At 35.1% G+C, this 17,525-nt stretch overlaps 2 protein-coding genes across 2 annotated transcripts in view; one reads left to right on the plus strand and one right to left on the minus strand.

Moving 5' to 3' along the window:
* Positions 1 to 8,068: 8,068 nt before the first annotated feature.
* Positions 8,069 to 16,313, minus strand: cta (Guanine nucleotide-binding protein subunit alpha cta). The gene is made up of 3 exons (XM_089251492.1): positions 15,746 to 16,313; positions 10,729 to 10,779; positions 8,069 to 9,860 (listed from the first exon to the last, which is right to left on the minus strand). Exons 1-3 carry the CDS (start codon positions 16,223 to 16,225, stop codon positions 9,285 to 9,287), a joined length of 1,107 nt encoding a protein of 368 aa, XP_089107618.1. The 5' UTR covers positions 16,226 to 16,313; the 3' UTR covers positions 8,069 to 9,284.
* Positions 16,314 to 16,669: 356 nt separating this feature from the next.
* Positions 16,670 to 17,525, plus strand: part of LOC149068107 (uncharacterized) — a 32,945-nt gene continuing 32,089 nt past the window's right edge. Inside the window, exon 1 of the mRNA XM_089251657.1 lies at positions 16,670 to 16,774. Coding sequence (XP_089107783.1) covers positions 16,698 to 16,774 — 77 coding nt within the window. The 5' untranslated portion in view covers positions 16,670 to 16,697. The remainder of the gene's footprint in view (positions 16,775 to 17,525) is intronic.

Consider the following 17,525-nt stretch of genomic DNA (forward strand, 5'->3'; position numbering starts at 1 on the left):
AATTTGCACAGATTTCCTATATTCTTTCCTATCCGTGTTTTTTTATGGGGAATACTCTGGGAAACATTTCTATCTAGAAACACGACCATGGGTGGAAATACAGAAGGCCATGGGGGAACAATGCTCTCCCCAAAAATTTGTGTGGATGGCCTGATATATATGTGCAGACATCAACATCGTGCCCCACACCTTCAAGTTTATCTCTGCTCATGAACACAATGTGAAAAGCCTTCAAGGTTTGTCTAAAATGTGTCTCAATTGAGAAAAAACATTTTAAAGACAAACTGACATAAATGCAGGGTGATGTATATATATATGTCGGGTATTACTGTATACCTCTCTCCTTCCAGTTTTTGTACTGTCAATTAGATCTGTGACTAATTCACACGTTAGTACTAAGGCCATCTTAAGAGCATCGGGGAAGGGGGGAGCCTCAAGCAAAGTAATTTTTCTGAGAGGTCCCCCCTCCCCATCAATGTTTGTCAAAACAATTTACTTGTGTATTCTCGAAAATTTTATTCATTTCAATTTTTCATTTTTACAAGGCCCCCATGTATTGCTTGGTAGCACAACAGCTGCATTATAATTCCCCATAACTTTTCGCACTTTCATGCCTACTACTGGTGCACATGATTTACATTGTTCATATCCTTCAAATAATATCACACCTTTATTTCTTCCATTTGTACACGTTTTGAAATTTCATGCTGGTTTCCGTAATTTCGTCAAGAAAAAAGTTGAAATGACTCGTACCATGAGTTTTAAATTTTAATCAAAGACTAGGTGATGTATTGCTGAACAAAAATTCTTGCAGAAGTAGCAAGCAAAGCTGATGTTCTTTCATTGCAGAAAAAAATAGGTGATTACATTCTTTTTAATGAGTTAGGCTAATTGCACGGAAAACTATTCTGTTAGCACAAATTTATGTTGTTACATGAATATAATGTTTGCACTTTCATATAAAATAATGTTATAATTGTAACAAATAACTCGTAGGCATTGTTAATACAGTCAAACCCCTCTTAACGGTCACCCCTCTTTTACGGCCAAATAATTATTTCCCACTGTATAACAAAAGTATGTGTTTCAAGCCCCTGATTAACGGTCACTCCACTTTTACAGACAAATTTTTTTTGCCCCATTGGTGTCCACAAAAAAGAGGTTTTACTGTATATCATAGGCACAAATTACACACAAATAGGCCAATACAATAATGAAATCAAAGTCTAATGACATATATCATCAGCCATTAGAGATAAACTCATTTTGATGCATAACAACTTCACTAGAAGCTTTGCAGATACGGTGGTGTCTCCACAATTTGATACATAAATTTTTCGGCATTGCATATGTAATGACATTGTCGGATAGATTTGGTGCATGAAAAGTGTTGACCCACAATTCAACATTAGTTCTGTGACACACTAGCGTCAAATTGTAAAGCATCACTGTATTTGGATAAGATAAATATGTATACACAAGCATAAAACAAACAAATAAAAAAAACTTACATAATAAAATCTTACTCCTGAGTTTTGATATGGTACGACCGGTTCAAAAGAATTGCAGCAGATCAAAGCAGTATTTAAGTAATAACTCTGGTCATTATAAAATATACATTGTAGTTCGACAGGAGTTTCGACCTGGCATTTGTTGTCCACAACAAAGGTTCTAATTTCAGTACATTTTCAATTTATGATAAAATACAAAATAAAAAAAGTTGAATTAATTAACATATTCCAAAATATACAGTTACAATGAAACAAAATCTCAGATACTCAATAAGCATGTTCACAGCCAGCATAACTGTACCTCATAACCATTATATCGTATGTTTATTTTGTCAATGTTATCATTCTGCAGTTTAGGGGTCGTAGTATTGTATTTTATCAAAAACGTGTTTTATCAATAATACGGCCCTTAAACTGCAGAATGAGAACTACAAGGATGCAGTAATATCTCAAAATTACCAAATGAACTGCCAAAGAATGCATATGATAGTATGATTCTGAAGTACAGATAAGGGGTTTAATTTAATAATTCACACACGATCATCATTCGAACAAATAACACATATAATTCCACTGCCAAAACATTTTTGTTTCTCGAATTTTAACATCTTATAAATATATATACCAATTTTCTGGGCAGTTGGTACAGACCATTTTATCAATAATTTAACACCTTCAACAAAAGAATCAATCGGATGATAATGGAAAATTGTGTGTGGTTAATGTACTTCAAAAAACAAATGATGTTCTTATGAGAACCATCTTTGTTGTGCGCTTTGCTATATGTGCATACACAATTGCCAGAGCTATTCCTTCTGCATGTGCCATTTTGTTATCAACACTTGATAAAACATGAATATACAAAGTAATAATTCGAGCAGAACCCAGCTAATCCGAACTAATCGACTGACAAAGAAACTATTCAAATTAGAGAAATATTTTTATCTCACTGGGGTGCTAATTTAATAAAAAAAAAATTTTTTCTTCTACCATTTGATAACTGTATTACAACAAAAGTTTCAGTGCTGATAATTCCATTTAATTGCCTTAACAAGATCCTTGACATAAAAAAATGTAGGCTTTTCAGCTTCAGTAGTAAAATACCTTTCAGTGAAAAAAATAGTGAATAATAATATTAAATACAGGAGTAACGAGAAAAATAAAAATGCTCTATTTCTGCCCCTCCCCCCTGCTTGATTCAGAGCTTCAGACCAGGGTCTGTGAACCATCAAGTCCCCCCTATTTTGTGCATAACAATGATGATTGAGGATAGATAACAAAGCCATAGCTAGCTATTCCTGTGGCCTGTGCAAGAATTTGAATTTAGGCCCCTTATGGGCCCCCTCCTTCCAAGTGGGCCCTGTGCAGGTGCACAACCCTAATTACAGCCCTTAGATAGATAAGAGCCTTGTGCCCATCTATCAGAAAAAAACCCTCTGCACCATGAAAAATATTATAGTGCAAACCACATTTTTTTACATCGTCTCCCACATGCTAGAAGCATGACCGTGCAAATTTTCACTTTTTTTTATCAGCTCATTGGATATCTAAGTTTTGGTTGTATCTAAGTGTTTCAATAGGGATACACATTCATGTTTCAGGCATGAAATTTGAATGTGTATCCCTATTGAAACATGTTACAAAACATTTTAGGAAAATAACTTCCGCTAGCATTCATACTTTCAGCATGAGGGGAGATATAAGTTAATTTGTTGATTTTTATTATTAATTTTTGAAATGATTTCATGGACTTTCCGCCCACCCTGTACAACAAGCATTAATTGTAGCAAGCTTTGGGCCCCCACTCAGTGCAATGATGCCAAAGACAGTATAGGATGGACTGTGACCGAGTGGCGCAGTGGTAAAGATGCTCGTCTTCCACTATGAAGGTTACCATCCAAGTCCATGGGTTCGGATCCGGGTATAGAACATCAGAAGAAAGTTCTTTACCTACCAAGCCTAGGGCGACCAACGATGGATGGAACCTTCATTTCTCACCCAACTCCATGGGTTGGAAATTGCTGTATGGCGATATATGACCGGAGTTGGTGTGCAGTAAAATAGTAGTACAGGATGGATCCTTTCTCCCATTCTTTTTCCAGTTTAGATTAGAAGGTTCTAATGTAGTTTCAATAAACGCATCAGCAGAACTTTAGTTTTCCCTCATCTAAAAATACTGAATATGTATTGAGATCAGTTCATATTCTGATTGTGCAGATCTTTGAATTCCACATGGAGACGGGAAAACAAAATCTAATAATCAAATGTTAGCAGAAATTGTAAAAACAGCTGCTGCCTTTAACACAAACATATGATATATGAATGGACGAATGTATAATTACGAGGGGGAAAAAAACACAAAAGCCTGTTTGAGATCAAATTACAGTGAGTGATGCACATATAGAGATGCAGGTCAGGTTTTTCGCTAGTCCCACATCTGATTGTATCAATAATGAATGGAATTCGAAGCCATTTGAATGAAAACCTGATACACCAGCATCTTTAGAACTATCTTCATAGAAAAAATTGTCTTACACACGAACAATGTGTGTGTTTGAATAAAGATATCATTTCACCCATGTGCATCTGCCTCCTGAATTCGCCACTTGTGTGGTGAAAATAGAGGAAACAGGTCTTACATACTGTATAAGTAGAATATAAGTATAATGCTTTCTGTGATAAAGGACACACAAGATTATTTTGCTTCACAGATTAGATGCAAATGGGTTAAACAAATCGCCATGATAGACAGATTTGAACAAACATGGGATGGATGTACAGATGAGATGTACAATTTCTTTCCTTTAGTTATTATTACAGAGCAATACTGCTCTGTGTATATGTATATATATATCAATATTCAAATTTCAATTTATTGATGTTTCAGAATTTTATTAAGTTTAATGAACAATATGAAAGTGTATGAATTAATATAAAAATAAAAAAATTGGCATACATAAGAACAAAATAGCTGCGATAATTTATCCACATTTTGCGCACGGATTGGCAATATATACCGTTATTTGCATTTAGCTTCATTTTCACATTGAAACGATCACAATTCCAAACATGTATGGATATGTAGAATATATTTGGCACAATAATACATTTACGGTGTGAGCTTAAGAGTGGATATATTTGTCCCAATTCAATGTAAAGACATATTTAGCATTGATGAAAGAATTAAAAATCAATGTTTTTTAGGTTTTCTTTCATTTATCATTTATAATGGGTTCAGCTTATGTTTTCAAAAAAACCTCATGAGAAAACTTTAAATGGGAAATGACAATGGGTATTATTGAAAGATGGGAACAAAAAAATAAGTTGTACTACATGGGAAAACATTCTAAGGGAGAGCATTATAAGCATGATCCACTGTATGCACAATGTTTAGGTTCAGTCCAGATTCGTACTCATACATTTTAATAATAAAAATTCCATTTATATGATTTGCAACTCCAATTATGTACCCTGACTCGAAGGCCAAATTTCTGGGGATGATTTGATAAAGTTGGCTTTCCTCTCTCCAATCTTATATAGCTATTTGTAAGCAGCATGAACATGCTACTGAAAGCCCCTTTAAAATATGTTGCCACTAGAAAAGGCCATACATTTCAGGGCGATCAATAAAATGAGCACTGAACAGCCTGATGACCAATTTAGAATTAACACTAAAGCAATTTGTATTTTTTTTTTAAATCTCTTTGTCAGAATACCAGAGATCTGGCAAAAAAACAGACTTTGATCTTTCGAAAGATGATTACTGTACAATTATCAAATTTTTCCTTCCTATGTTCAAAAGTCTTGTTTCTGATATCATCCCTAAAGATTTGGAAAACATTTGCAAGAGTACAGGTCTTCTAATAAGAAATATGTACAGTACAAGTCCTTTCATTTTCAAAATAATTTAATTTAGGTATGGTGCCTTACTTCTAGCTGTATCAAACCTGGTTTTTGTAAAGCTGACAAAACAAAAAAGGGCAGGGTGCCTCAATTCTCTGAAAGATGAAGTGAAAATTTTGGAAGAAAAATTTGCAAGGAAAACTGTCGAAATTATTTACGAAAAAAGTAAATATCGCTGCATCAACTTCAAAAACGGTAAAATGGCAGAGAATTTAAAATTAAAGTAAGAGTGTTTGCTTAAAGGTCATCTAAAGATTAAAGTAAATATAATTTTATCCCCCTATTACGATTTAAAAAATCAACAAAGTTTAAAGCTAATTTTTTTCATTTTTTGTATATTCAAGTGATTTTTAAACAAAATCCAAAACTGTAATCAAAACTGATTTTTTTTTTTAAATGGCAGCATGAGGAAGGGACGGTGGGGGATAATCGCATTCAAACTAAGTTTATGTCATGTGAGTTTTTCAACTAAAGGACTATTTACATACATCAGTCATAACTCTGGAGAGATCTGTTTTGTCTCAGTTCAAAAAATGTTCTTCTTTCATCTGCTAGTATATTCATTCACACTTGCCAGGCGCTAGTTCACAGCCTGATCTTAATATGTTTTAGAGACACAAGACAGATTTCTCGGAATGGAGACTGGTCACAACTATGATTAAACTTTTAATTTTTTTTTTCAACATGGTCTCCTTAAATCATTATCTTTTCCCAAAGCCAAAAAAATTATAATGATAGCTACCACATACAGACCACATACAATCAAGGATACAGCAAGCCTACTCATTGGATACATGAATAAAATAACATAAACTTGGTTATTGCCTTGAAAACTTGGCACAGAATTCTTCACGGGAACAATTTGATATTACAGAACAAATTATGATACAAAACATAATGTTACCATTTCAGATGAGCATCTTTTGCTCACGCAATCAATTTTCCACAAACCACAATTGAATTCTATACCCAAAATTCATAAGGAAAACACAATGAAATCAAAAAAGGTGATTTCTAAAAAGAAAAACAAGTCAAACATTTTGTAACAGATAACCCTTCAGTCGCTGTCTTCTTCTTTTATATTTGCATTATAAATCAACACTTTGACATACTATTGTAGGAATAAAACAAAATATCAGGCCAGACCAACTTATGAATGAAAGCAATTCTAATCGCTAAATTGATTCTTGGCCAAAAAAAGCAGTTGATTCTGTATATATATATATATAAAAGAATTTTGTATTCTCCAAACAATTTAGTAAACAGACCGACAAAAAAATAAGTAATAATTGTCAATTATTATCTTGTGTTATTTTTAGCAAGGGTTGTCAAGGTGTTCAAAAATGAATTTAAGGTGTCAAGATCCTGTTAAATAAACCTTAGCAGTGGAAAGTTTATTGTGGTCTGTCAATCACAAGAAATAAGTTGAAAGTCACATGTCCCAGATAAATATTGATAAAGTCTAAGAATGGCACAAAAAGAGGGAAGGGGGAGAAAATGTAAATTTTCTGGATCCATTGTTTGTTAGAAGCAAGATTGACCTATGGCGAGAGAGGGGAGGGGGCACAAGGAGTTTCTTCCAGGGAAACTGAGTTGCCAACCTTCAAAAGACATTTAAATTAAAATAAATTGATAAAAATCTACGCTATATAAAATGTTCTGTTCTGATTTATCATCCCTAAGCAGACACTGCTGAAGCTGTAAATATGAAATTTGGTTGGTAGCTTTATTTTATGATGTAGAGACTCACTAAGAACAGATTTCTTAAAATTCGGCCGCTAAGGGAGAAGGGTGGTCATAAGAGTGTTCAAAGATCATATAGAAAAATCACAGCCAAACTGGAACCATTGAAGCTATAAATATGAAATTTGGCCAGTAGTTTCATTTTGTGATGTAGAGATGCGCTAGAAATTATTTTTTCAAAATTCAATCCTTAAAAGAGTCATAAAAAGAGTGGGATATATCAATTTTATAAGTGCTGAAGATATAAATTTGAAATTCGGTCAGTAGTTTATTTTATGATGTAGTCTCAATGAAAAGGGATTTTTCGAAATTCAATCTCAAAGGAGAGGAATTTTCAGATCACAAAATCCAGTGAACGAAGCCACAGGTAACAGCTATTAGCATATAAAAAGTATTTTCTTTCAGTTCTGGTTGTATGTCAATACTTTTTACAATGTTTATTTTTTTACCTTATTGAAATCATTCGACATCTCATGAATTTTGCTTTCATTTTTGGGGCAATACAAGTTGGTTTTCGTCTCATTCACCTCAGAATATCAAGACTAGCATTTCACCCCACCCTGATCATCCATTATAATTGCCCTCAGTACAGGCATACTTGGCATACAGGAGAGAGAGGGCCTTGTAAGAAAACAAACTCATAAATAGATAAAACAGAAGAAAAAAAACTTCAATACAATACACCAAAAGGTTTTGGAAATTTTTGTTGTAGTAGCTACCTCGAACTTCAAAACCCTGAATAAAACTGTCTGTGTCCTTACTTCTGTCAAAGTGGTGATTAACCCTTAAACTGTTCCCATCACATAGAGGTGATGAGTGCAGTGGGATGCTGAATCACTTGCATTTTTGGTATAACATTTAAAAATAAAATTACCCTGCTTAAAAGGAGAGGTTCTCTCTGTTAACAGTACTTGTTTTTTTACTCCCTTTTTTTTTTGGTGGAGGAATTCTATTTACAGTATTTTTTTTTTTAAAGCATAATATTAGTTCTTGTGCCTTGCAGTTCAGCAACTATTATAATATTTTTTGTGAGCAGTGTATTATAACATATTATAAATTATTAGGTTTTTTTTTTCATGATACATGCTCTTATATTGGGTTGATGTTTATTTGACATCTATATATGGGCTTTTTTTCTCAGCCACCTCGTTGGACAGTTTGCCTATTGTCACCTTTGTTATTGCCTGTCGACTTAATCATATAATAATCTTAGGATATGGAGATAAGCAGTAATACCCTGAAACAAAAAATATATTTCCAGTTATGCTCCTGATCTTGTTCAACGAAAACTGCTAACTTTGTGTGGACAATTCTTACAACTTCAGTGGATATCGAAAGTTTGACAGAAGAAAATATTTCAAATATTTTGGCAAAAAAGAAGATAGCAGCGACTTACATATTCCAATATACACTTCTATGCGATGCATAAATTATATTAAAGTGATAACGACACATACCAACCCATATAACAAACTGCATTCGCAATGTAATGATTCCCAATTGCATTGCACATAGACTCACTTTAATTTGTTTCAGCTGCCATTAACTAAAGATTTAATGGATATAAATTTTCCTCTCACATAACTTGAATTGCAATAGGTAAAACTTGATGCTCAGTTCATAAAAATATGAAATCTTAAAATATGTAGATGCCATAATGATAATAAGGCTGCCATATCAAATAAAACATAAAACAATAAACATTCAATACTTGAGAACAAAAAAAAAACCACATATCGAAGTACAAGCTGAAGGCCAAATTTTGCAATGAATAAAATTCCAAAACGCCATCATTAAACGATTATCATCTGCGGACAGAACTTTTTCAATGGTTTTATCTCTCTTATAACTTGATATATTTGTACATATATACACATAAACATGTTTCGAGACAAATCATAATCTATTAACGATATGAGTTTTTTGATTCAATAATCGATAACAAAGAAATAGTCAATATCTGTGATTGGAAGTCAATTCGGCTTCTAGGTGGAGGTTATTTAAAAAATTTACAAAGCCACACTTCCATAAATATTCATTTAAAAATCATTTTTTGATAATTTGAGAAATTTGATTTTGATCACTTGATTGAAAACCCTTGTCTATTTCATACGTGCTGCTGAACGTTCATTGCAGCATAAGCTGCGTTATATTTTTTTGTAGTATTGTGTCCCGAACGGCATTGAACACTACCTTGATGTTCTCTGTATCAATGGCAGTTGTGAAATGATGAAAGAGAAGCTTTCTGGGATCTTTTTTACACGATTCGAAAAGATTCAAGATGAAAGATTGTACGTCCCCTAAATTGAGCGGATCACCTTTGAACTCCGGGAAATACATTAATATACTCGTCAGTTTGCTCTCAACTTTTGCCTTCAGGAGATCAGTCTTATTCAAGAAAAGGATGAAAGACACTTCAGCGAATGGACGATGGTTGATTATCGTTTCAAAAATGTTCCTCGATTCCAGCAGGCGATTTGTCTCCCGGTCTTCCAACAGCACTTGGTCATACTCACTGGAAGATATCAGAAACAATATCGTTGTGACACCGTTGAAACACTGCAGCCATTTCTGTCGCTGAGACCTCTGACCGCCGACATCCACAAAACAAAAAGGAACGCCATTTATTTGAATAGTGAGTTCCGTTATTCCTTTTGTAGCTTTCCTTGCATGAAGTATATCTCTATTGGATGGGACAAAATCCTGAAAAAAAAACGTGAACGTATAAATTCTCAAACAAAATTCATATAATAAATAAATTTCAGGACAATAATTCACAAAGGCAAGATTGTTTTGTTTCCGGGGGGGGGGGGGGATAATCTATAAGTACAAAATATGGTCTCTACACAGGGTGATTCAAAAAAACATGGTCAAAATGAAAGGGCAATGCGGGCATACGATAACAATCCAAAATCACATAGAAACATAGGTACGCAAATGCCATATACTGCTTCACCAAACACCACCTCTGACCATATCACTATATTGCAATTTACTGCCAAATGGGTAGGAAATGAAGGCACTATCTATCTGTGGTCACCTCAAGTTCGTTAGGGATATATCCTCCATCAAATTTGAACCTGAGACTGTAACGGCAACCTTCACAGTGGTAGACAAGCATCTTTCCACTATACCACTCGGGTGATCGCAAATACCATCTGGAGATGCTACAGGAAATTGTTGCATCACACACTTTCAAAGCAATGCTGAACTCAGCAAGCATGAAGTCACAATTCACGGCAGCATAAATAGGTTAGGAGCCACACATACACTCAAAACACACATTCTTCGGCATGTACTGATCAAGTGTCCCCCTCACAGAAACTGACAGTGCACTGGAGAAAAAACCATGATACCCATGAGCAAATGGTGGGGCGTCTTGGGCACAAAAAAAAAGGTACATAATCTCACAGATTAGATGCACCCGACCAGAGGTTAAAATGGGCTCTGCTGCTGATAGTAACAACAAGAAAAAACAGAAGATTATGTATGTCAGCATTCATAAATAAATACAAGAAACATTTACGTTAAGAAATACATTCAAACGAAAACGAAAAAAAAAACCACTTACTGGTGCCATTATTCTGTCGATGTTATCGAAGAAATATTGCACACTGTCACTCTATCAAGGGGAAAAAAAATTAACTTTTGACAATGAAATTTTAAGACAGGGTGTAACAAATAGAAAGACAATTATATAAATTCAGGTGCAATACAAATTTTTTTAGTCTCTATGACCATAAAAAGTCTCGCCACAGAGAGCAACAGGCCTACAATGATAAAATCTTCAAACATTACACTTCACTCATAGTTCAAAAAATACATGGCACATGGCAGCACTATAACAAGCATTACACAGAAACAAGCTTTAAGTTAGGTTCACAACACCAAAAAGCGCATCCCGACATGTACCAATTCGTTAGAAATCCCGCAGGGGAATATGGATGAGGTACGTGTATGATTTAGTAGTAGTAGTCTCCACGAACAGAGATGTCGCTGCGCTATACTTTAATTTACCTGGGTCTTTTTTGAATGAAAGTGGGTTGGTGCCTCAAAAACAGCAGTGGCGGCTCGTGGTAGGATATTCTGAGAGAGGGCGCAGATTTCAAAATATTTACTGCCATCTATTGATGAAAGTATGTAGTCAAGCATTTACAATTATATAGTAAAGTATTGCATTGAATTCAAAAATTTAATTTTTTTTATAGAATTGTTTTCCAAATTATCTGTATGTCTAGGCAATACAAAATGAATAATGCTTTATCAATGCAACATTAACGTAAATAATTTGCACAGTGAGCCTAATCAATATTTTAACAACGTTGAAAATCATCCTTTAGGTTCACCAGTTGACATCCACAATGGTTTTTCAAGTTGTGAGAATTCATACTTTTCTTTCAATATTATATTCTAATTTAAAAGGTGTATTATAGTTTAATAATGGGGCAGCACCAGTATTCGACGCACATTTTTTTTTTTAGCGTGGCCAAAACGAGTGCAATAACCTTGTTCTAACAATCCCCCTTCACCCTTCTCATGTTTCTCAGTGCTAAGGGTATCTTGTATCTGTGCAGAATGGGAAGCGCCTAAAGAGGAAAGAACATTGAGCTATAAGGAAAGTTTCCCTATAGCTCAGTGGGAAAGAATAATATAGAGCTCTCCCCACGGAAGGCTATGTCGAACCTTGACCCATACTTAACGGAAAACGCTTTCATTTTTAATCAGTGCCTTCTGAAAATATTTCTTTTCTAATTTATAAAATTCTCATTTGGAAATAAAGAAATTTAATGGTTATTATTAAGTTAGATGGTGGTTATTACGCCAATGGTTATTATTACGTTAGTATCAAATACATTTGAAGAATTAAATTAATGATTTGACATTTTCGGGGGGGGGGGGGGGGACGAGCGTCACCCATGAAGAACGGTCTTCCCCCCCATCATTCATTGGTAGCCCTGCGTGTGTGTGAATCAAATAATTCATTTCTAAAAATATGTTTAATCCAAAGGTTCATGGAAAAAAATTGGTAATTTGCCAGCTTAAAACTAGGTTCTTTTACTTTCTACCATAAACAATGAGAATTTAACATATGTTATGAATGTAAAACAACTAAGTTAGGCACACATTTATATATTTACTAATAAATCAATCTATACATTCTCTTTTGATTGATTTTCCATTTCGAAAAACCTTAGCTCTTACAATATCTTCTGGTAAAATTTAAAGCAAATGATTCTGAGACACTTATCTCCTGATTGCCTATTCATATGTATCCTTACGAAGCGATTTCCTGGTGGAATGAATTTTCTTTTTTCCTTCCCGATGGCCCACAACTTTGATCTACCACTCTTTAACTGCCACACATATTTCACACCTAAATATAGGAGCTGTGTCAGATTTGTGTTGGTGAAACTTAACAGTGTGCTTATGCGTGTGTCCAGTCAGCAGTGCTGTGTTCCAAATGGCTAATGTGTGGTTTTGAAATTCAATGCATACATATTTGTCTTGTAGGTCTGTGTGATTGTCGTGGCAACAGAGCTTTTCCTGAAAGAAAGCCACTAAAAATTGGAAAACCTTGGAAAATCATATTTAGCTGATTATCACTGCACAATCTTGGGTTCCAAACCTGGATAGAAGAGGGTGTGCATGGGCTCTCTCTCTCTGATTCCCCCCCCCCCCCCAAGATGAGAAATTGTGTGTTCATATATTTTGCAAAAAATCCAAATATTAAAAAAAAAATACATTCTTATATTATATGTTAATCGAATATTCTTTTTGAGTGTTAGTGAACCAAAATTTCTGTGGGAGAAATCCTTGTGCTCTTTCCAAAGGCTGATTCTGTATACACACTCGTGATTTTCACGATGCAAAATGGTGATGACCCAGTCACTGCATTCAAAGAAAAAAACCCATGTTTTCACAGAGCATGCATTTTTTTTCAGTGCGAGATACATCAAGCTGAACAGTCAAGGAGATTATCTTCTCTATCAGCATGTATCAAACACAGAAATGAGCTGACCAAATCACAAATGAATGAGGGACACTTATGAACTTGATTGAGTTGTGTCAACACAAGCTTTACGTCCATAGTAAACTAAAGCTGGTGTTGATTGTGTACATAATGGAAAATAAAAAGGTCAATATCACTCATCTTATGTAATTTTAAAACTGTTCAGTTTAACCTTCAATCAGTTTTTGCCTTTTTCATAGCATTCCTCAGTGTATTAAAAGAATTATCTTACAATTTCAGACAGCAGCTGGAACTAATTGAATGATTTTCCATAGAAACATATGGGAACTCATGTTTCAGCAAATGAACGTGATTGCAGAACAAATCATCTTTAGCCAAGGTATCTTGCGATATTAAAATACAATATATTGTTAAATTTGATTGTCAGTATCATGGCAATAAAAATCTTTCACAGTTACCAGTTTTTTAATATTTATTTAAATAATAATTATAATTTCATTTTTAATTCAAAATGATAATTTTATAGTTGTGATAAATTTTAAGAAAATTTATATTCAGCCAAAACACTACTCATCCCATCCCTAACAGGCACACACCACCACCAATATCAACAGCTTGTCTCTGACACAGGTTGGAAACACCCATTAGGAACCACACCGTACATTTTGGGAATACATACAGTATACGAGTCTGATATTTCATTCAAACTTGTGGTATATGCAAATAATTGTTATTTTAATTATAGTCAAGTTTTCAAGTTTGCCTGAGGAATCCACTTGTTCCTTCTTCGTGGACTAGCTATAGTATGTAGGCCTATACAGTCGATCCTGCTTAAAATGTCCCCACTTAAGACGACTTAGGCTATTTCGTGGTCCCAACTCCAAGTAATTCTCATTAAGATTTCCCGTTCGAAGCGTTTTTTATTTACACCGTTTATGATAGTTTTTGCAAACCATTATAAACAGGATCCACTGAAATCTCTTTTTTTGGAAATTTCCTTTCTAGCCTGATAGGGCTTTTCTTCCTGGTCGGCAATGGTAAACCATTTTATTCTATGTCCATTTTTTTTCTTCAGGCCGCTATTACTATAATTTCTTTATAGGCTCTTAGGTGACAATTTTTTTTTCTACTGTTGGTTATGGCCTGAAAGTGATGTCACCCCTAGAGGTTACTAGTAATAATAGACTTTTATATAGAGCGTTCAGTGTACACCAGTACCATAAAACATTACGCTGTCTGTATATTTAGATTTCAGTAAAAAATAAAAGTACTTGGGTTTGTGCTCTGTCTTGACAAATAAAGAATGGTGGGCCATCAGAAGAAAAAATTTTTTTGATTAGAGAAAAGATGACAATTAAAAAAAAAGATAAAAATGTTGAACATATCAAACTTCTATCAAGTAATTTTTTGCCGCTGCAGTGGTCAAATGGTCATAGTGATGGACTCTTATATTAACATCGCCCCCAAAGCAGAATGTGGCAAAATCTACGACGTACGTCGCAGAACAATTAGCGCTACTGCAAAACAGTTCGAAAGAATTTTAAAAAGTGCAAAAAACACCATTACATGTATGGGGATTTGTACCGCAGAACATTTCCAGTCAGCCGAGGGCTCGTCGCAGAACAGTGCTAAACATTCTGCTTTGGAGAGCATCGCGAGGACAGGGGTTCAAACCCTACCATCTTCATCATTGTGGTCAACTGTAGTCGGTTTTCTGTCTCTCCCAACTTCAAGGTACAAATGCGAGCCAATCTCCCCATTTAAAAATCTCGCCACAGAGAGGAACAGGCCTACAACGGTACAAGTATTCAATCATTAGTCATCAATCATCATTCAATCACTTCACACAGTTAGAAAAATTGATGGCAGCACTACACATAACAAGCATTATACAGCAGGGTTTAAGCTACGGTCACATTTTTCGCAAAATGCGAAAGAAAATCTTAGAATGCAAAAGAAGTGGTAGCCACTTTTGCAAAAATGCATACAGGAGGTACGGCACAAGTAGGCATCCAACCATCAATCATTACATTAGTATTGTAGCATTTTGCTAAAGCTTGTCTCATCATTTTCGTTTTTTTGCGAAAGGAATTTTTTATCTAGTTTAAACCCTGTTATACAGAGACAAATTTCATAGAAGGTTCACTACACGTACATTCCATGTAACAATTTGTTAGAAGTTTGACACAGGAATATGGACAAGGGTTTTACATCATCATTGCTTCCTTAGCCTTCATGCCACCTTGCCCACTAGCTTCCACATCATCATCTTGCCCCCACCAGCTTACACATCATTATGCTCCCAACCTTCACGCCATCCCACCCCCAGCTTTTACATCATCCTGTCCCCAGCCTTTACATCATCAGCATTGCGCCACCCTGCATTTCAAGTCTTTCTCCGCCTATGACACTTTGGCAACTCTATAGGGAGAAGTGCCACCACTTCGTTCGTTTTTTAAAACACAAAACAAAGAAAAAGAAACTAACTGAAAGAAGTACACCTGTCGGGCAAGATATCTGTTTTGTCTATAGAGAGGGGAATTGTTGACCAGCCAGTTGTCAATAACTGATTGGCATCTCACCCAACATCGATGGTAGAATAGAGACAGAAACTCACGAGCTGGAACTGGATCCTCCTGTTATAAGCAGTCCTGATGCCGGTGTCTTTCCAAAGCTCTTTCACAGATGGCGCATATTCAAGGAAGGTACTCCTGTCCAAGAAAAGGTTGTTTTGATATTTCATGACGGTCTCGCCGCACGTCTCCCTCGAAGGATCACCCCACGGTATCTCCAGCTTGCACCGGGCGTCCACCAACACCTTCATCCCCATTATGACGTTCTGGTATATCGTCACTTTGTATTCGGCCAGCGAGTCCTCCTCGAACTGCACCCCGTGGATGATCTTCATCTGTTTGAGGAAAGTGCTCTTGCCGCTCTCGCCGGCGCCCAACAGCAGCAGCTTCACCTGCTTCCGTATGTTGTGCTTGTCCCTCTCGAGCATCTTGTCGATCTTCCTGCTCCTCTGGAATTGCTCAATTTCTTCGGGTCCGTGCTTGAGTCGTAAAAAGCACATACAGGAACCAAACAACGCCGCCATTTCTGTTGCAGCATAGCCGAGTTTGTGACGTCTGTGATCGGATGGTTTTCCTTCCTCCTCCTCTTCCCTGTTGAAATAATACTTAATATTAATCTAGATATCAGTTGTGGACTAAAAAAACTTATAACGAATTTATTAGGTCAAATATTTCAAATTCTATCAGTCATATTCTACATTTTCTTTTTCTTTTTTTTTGTAATTGCTTTCTTGTGAATTGAAAGACCATATTTGTCAATAAAAATGCGGGACCTTGCCGTGAATCAATGAGCTGTGATTGAATCATCAATATACAAAAAATTAAAAACAAAATTTTTTACTTCAAATCACTGCAATTTTTTTCGATATGATTGATAAGATCAAATCCGTTGACTTGCTTTCTTATTTTATTTTGTTTTCACACAGCTTGTCTTAACCGCAAGTCCAAGCCGATTAACCGTGAGAAAACCAATTTGTAAACAAAAGTCACAACAACATGTTGTCTATGAGGTTATTGAGACACAAATTAGCTCGATGTCATTATATTTCTAAGAGGAATAAATACATAGTCTTGTAAGATGTTTTAATGTTTTTAAAATGTATTTCTCCATTGTTACCATTACTGCAATATAAATGTTTATATTCGATCATTGCTACCAACCAATTTTCTCATGTTATTGGCAGTATCTTTTATATGAACTAATAATTCACAATTCTCTAAAAAGACTATTTTCGAAACTTTACTTTTATGAATTTTAATTATCATACTAAATATTGATAATATAACTTATCCAAGTTTCAAACAATTATTAAGAGAATGCACTTGAAACATCTACAGTATAATCCCTTTTGGCTATGTGTTGACGACTTTTTTTTTTTTGGCGAGGAGAACGTTTGAAATCATGGCGAGAAGTCGCCAAGAATGGAATGGAATCATGTGTTCGAACGTGTTACTGCCAAAAAGGAATACCACTATAGTTGTTAAAGACGAGATAAATAACGATAAAAATCGAATGACAGAAACACCAACAAACAAAACATTCTTGGACTAAATAACGTATTGAGATTAAAAATATAACATCCTAGACCAGATACGGAATGAAGATATTAAAAACTAGGGGAACAGCTTTCTTATAATGCAGGGGTTCTCGAACTTCTTTCACCCACACAGCAGTCCTTTCTTTAATTATCCATGGCTTTCCCCAAAGCAGTTTACAAAGAATTACTTTAGAAATCCTTGAGCTCGGTAGCCCAGGTTGATCAGATACTCACCTAAAGTACCAAAGGATGTTTAGGTGTGTCCGAGTTTGATACTCGGTTCGTC

This window comes from Pholcus phalangioides, unplaced genomic scaffold, assembly GCF_987345545.1.
Source record: "Pholcus phalangioides strain wild (caught in Gottingen) unplaced genomic scaffold, Ppha-v1.0 ptg000027l_1, whole genome shotgun sequence".
Lineage (NCBI taxonomy): Eukaryota > Metazoa > Arthropoda > Arachnida > Araneae > Pholcidae > Pholcus > Pholcus phalangioides.

Coding starts and splice junctions, on each gene's coding strand:
- cta (XM_089251492.1), bottom strand. CDS start 16,225: ATGGCGGCGTTGTTTGGTTCCTGTATGTGCTTTTTACGACTCAAGCAC. Junction 10,780..15,745: donor GGAGGATCCAGTTCCAGCTC/GTGAGTTTCTGT, acceptor TCCCCTTGATAG/AGTGACAGTGTGCAATATTT. Junction 9,861..10,728: donor TCGACAGAATAATGGCACCA/GTAAGTGGTTTT, acceptor TTTTTTTTTCAG/GATTTTGTCCCATCCAATAG.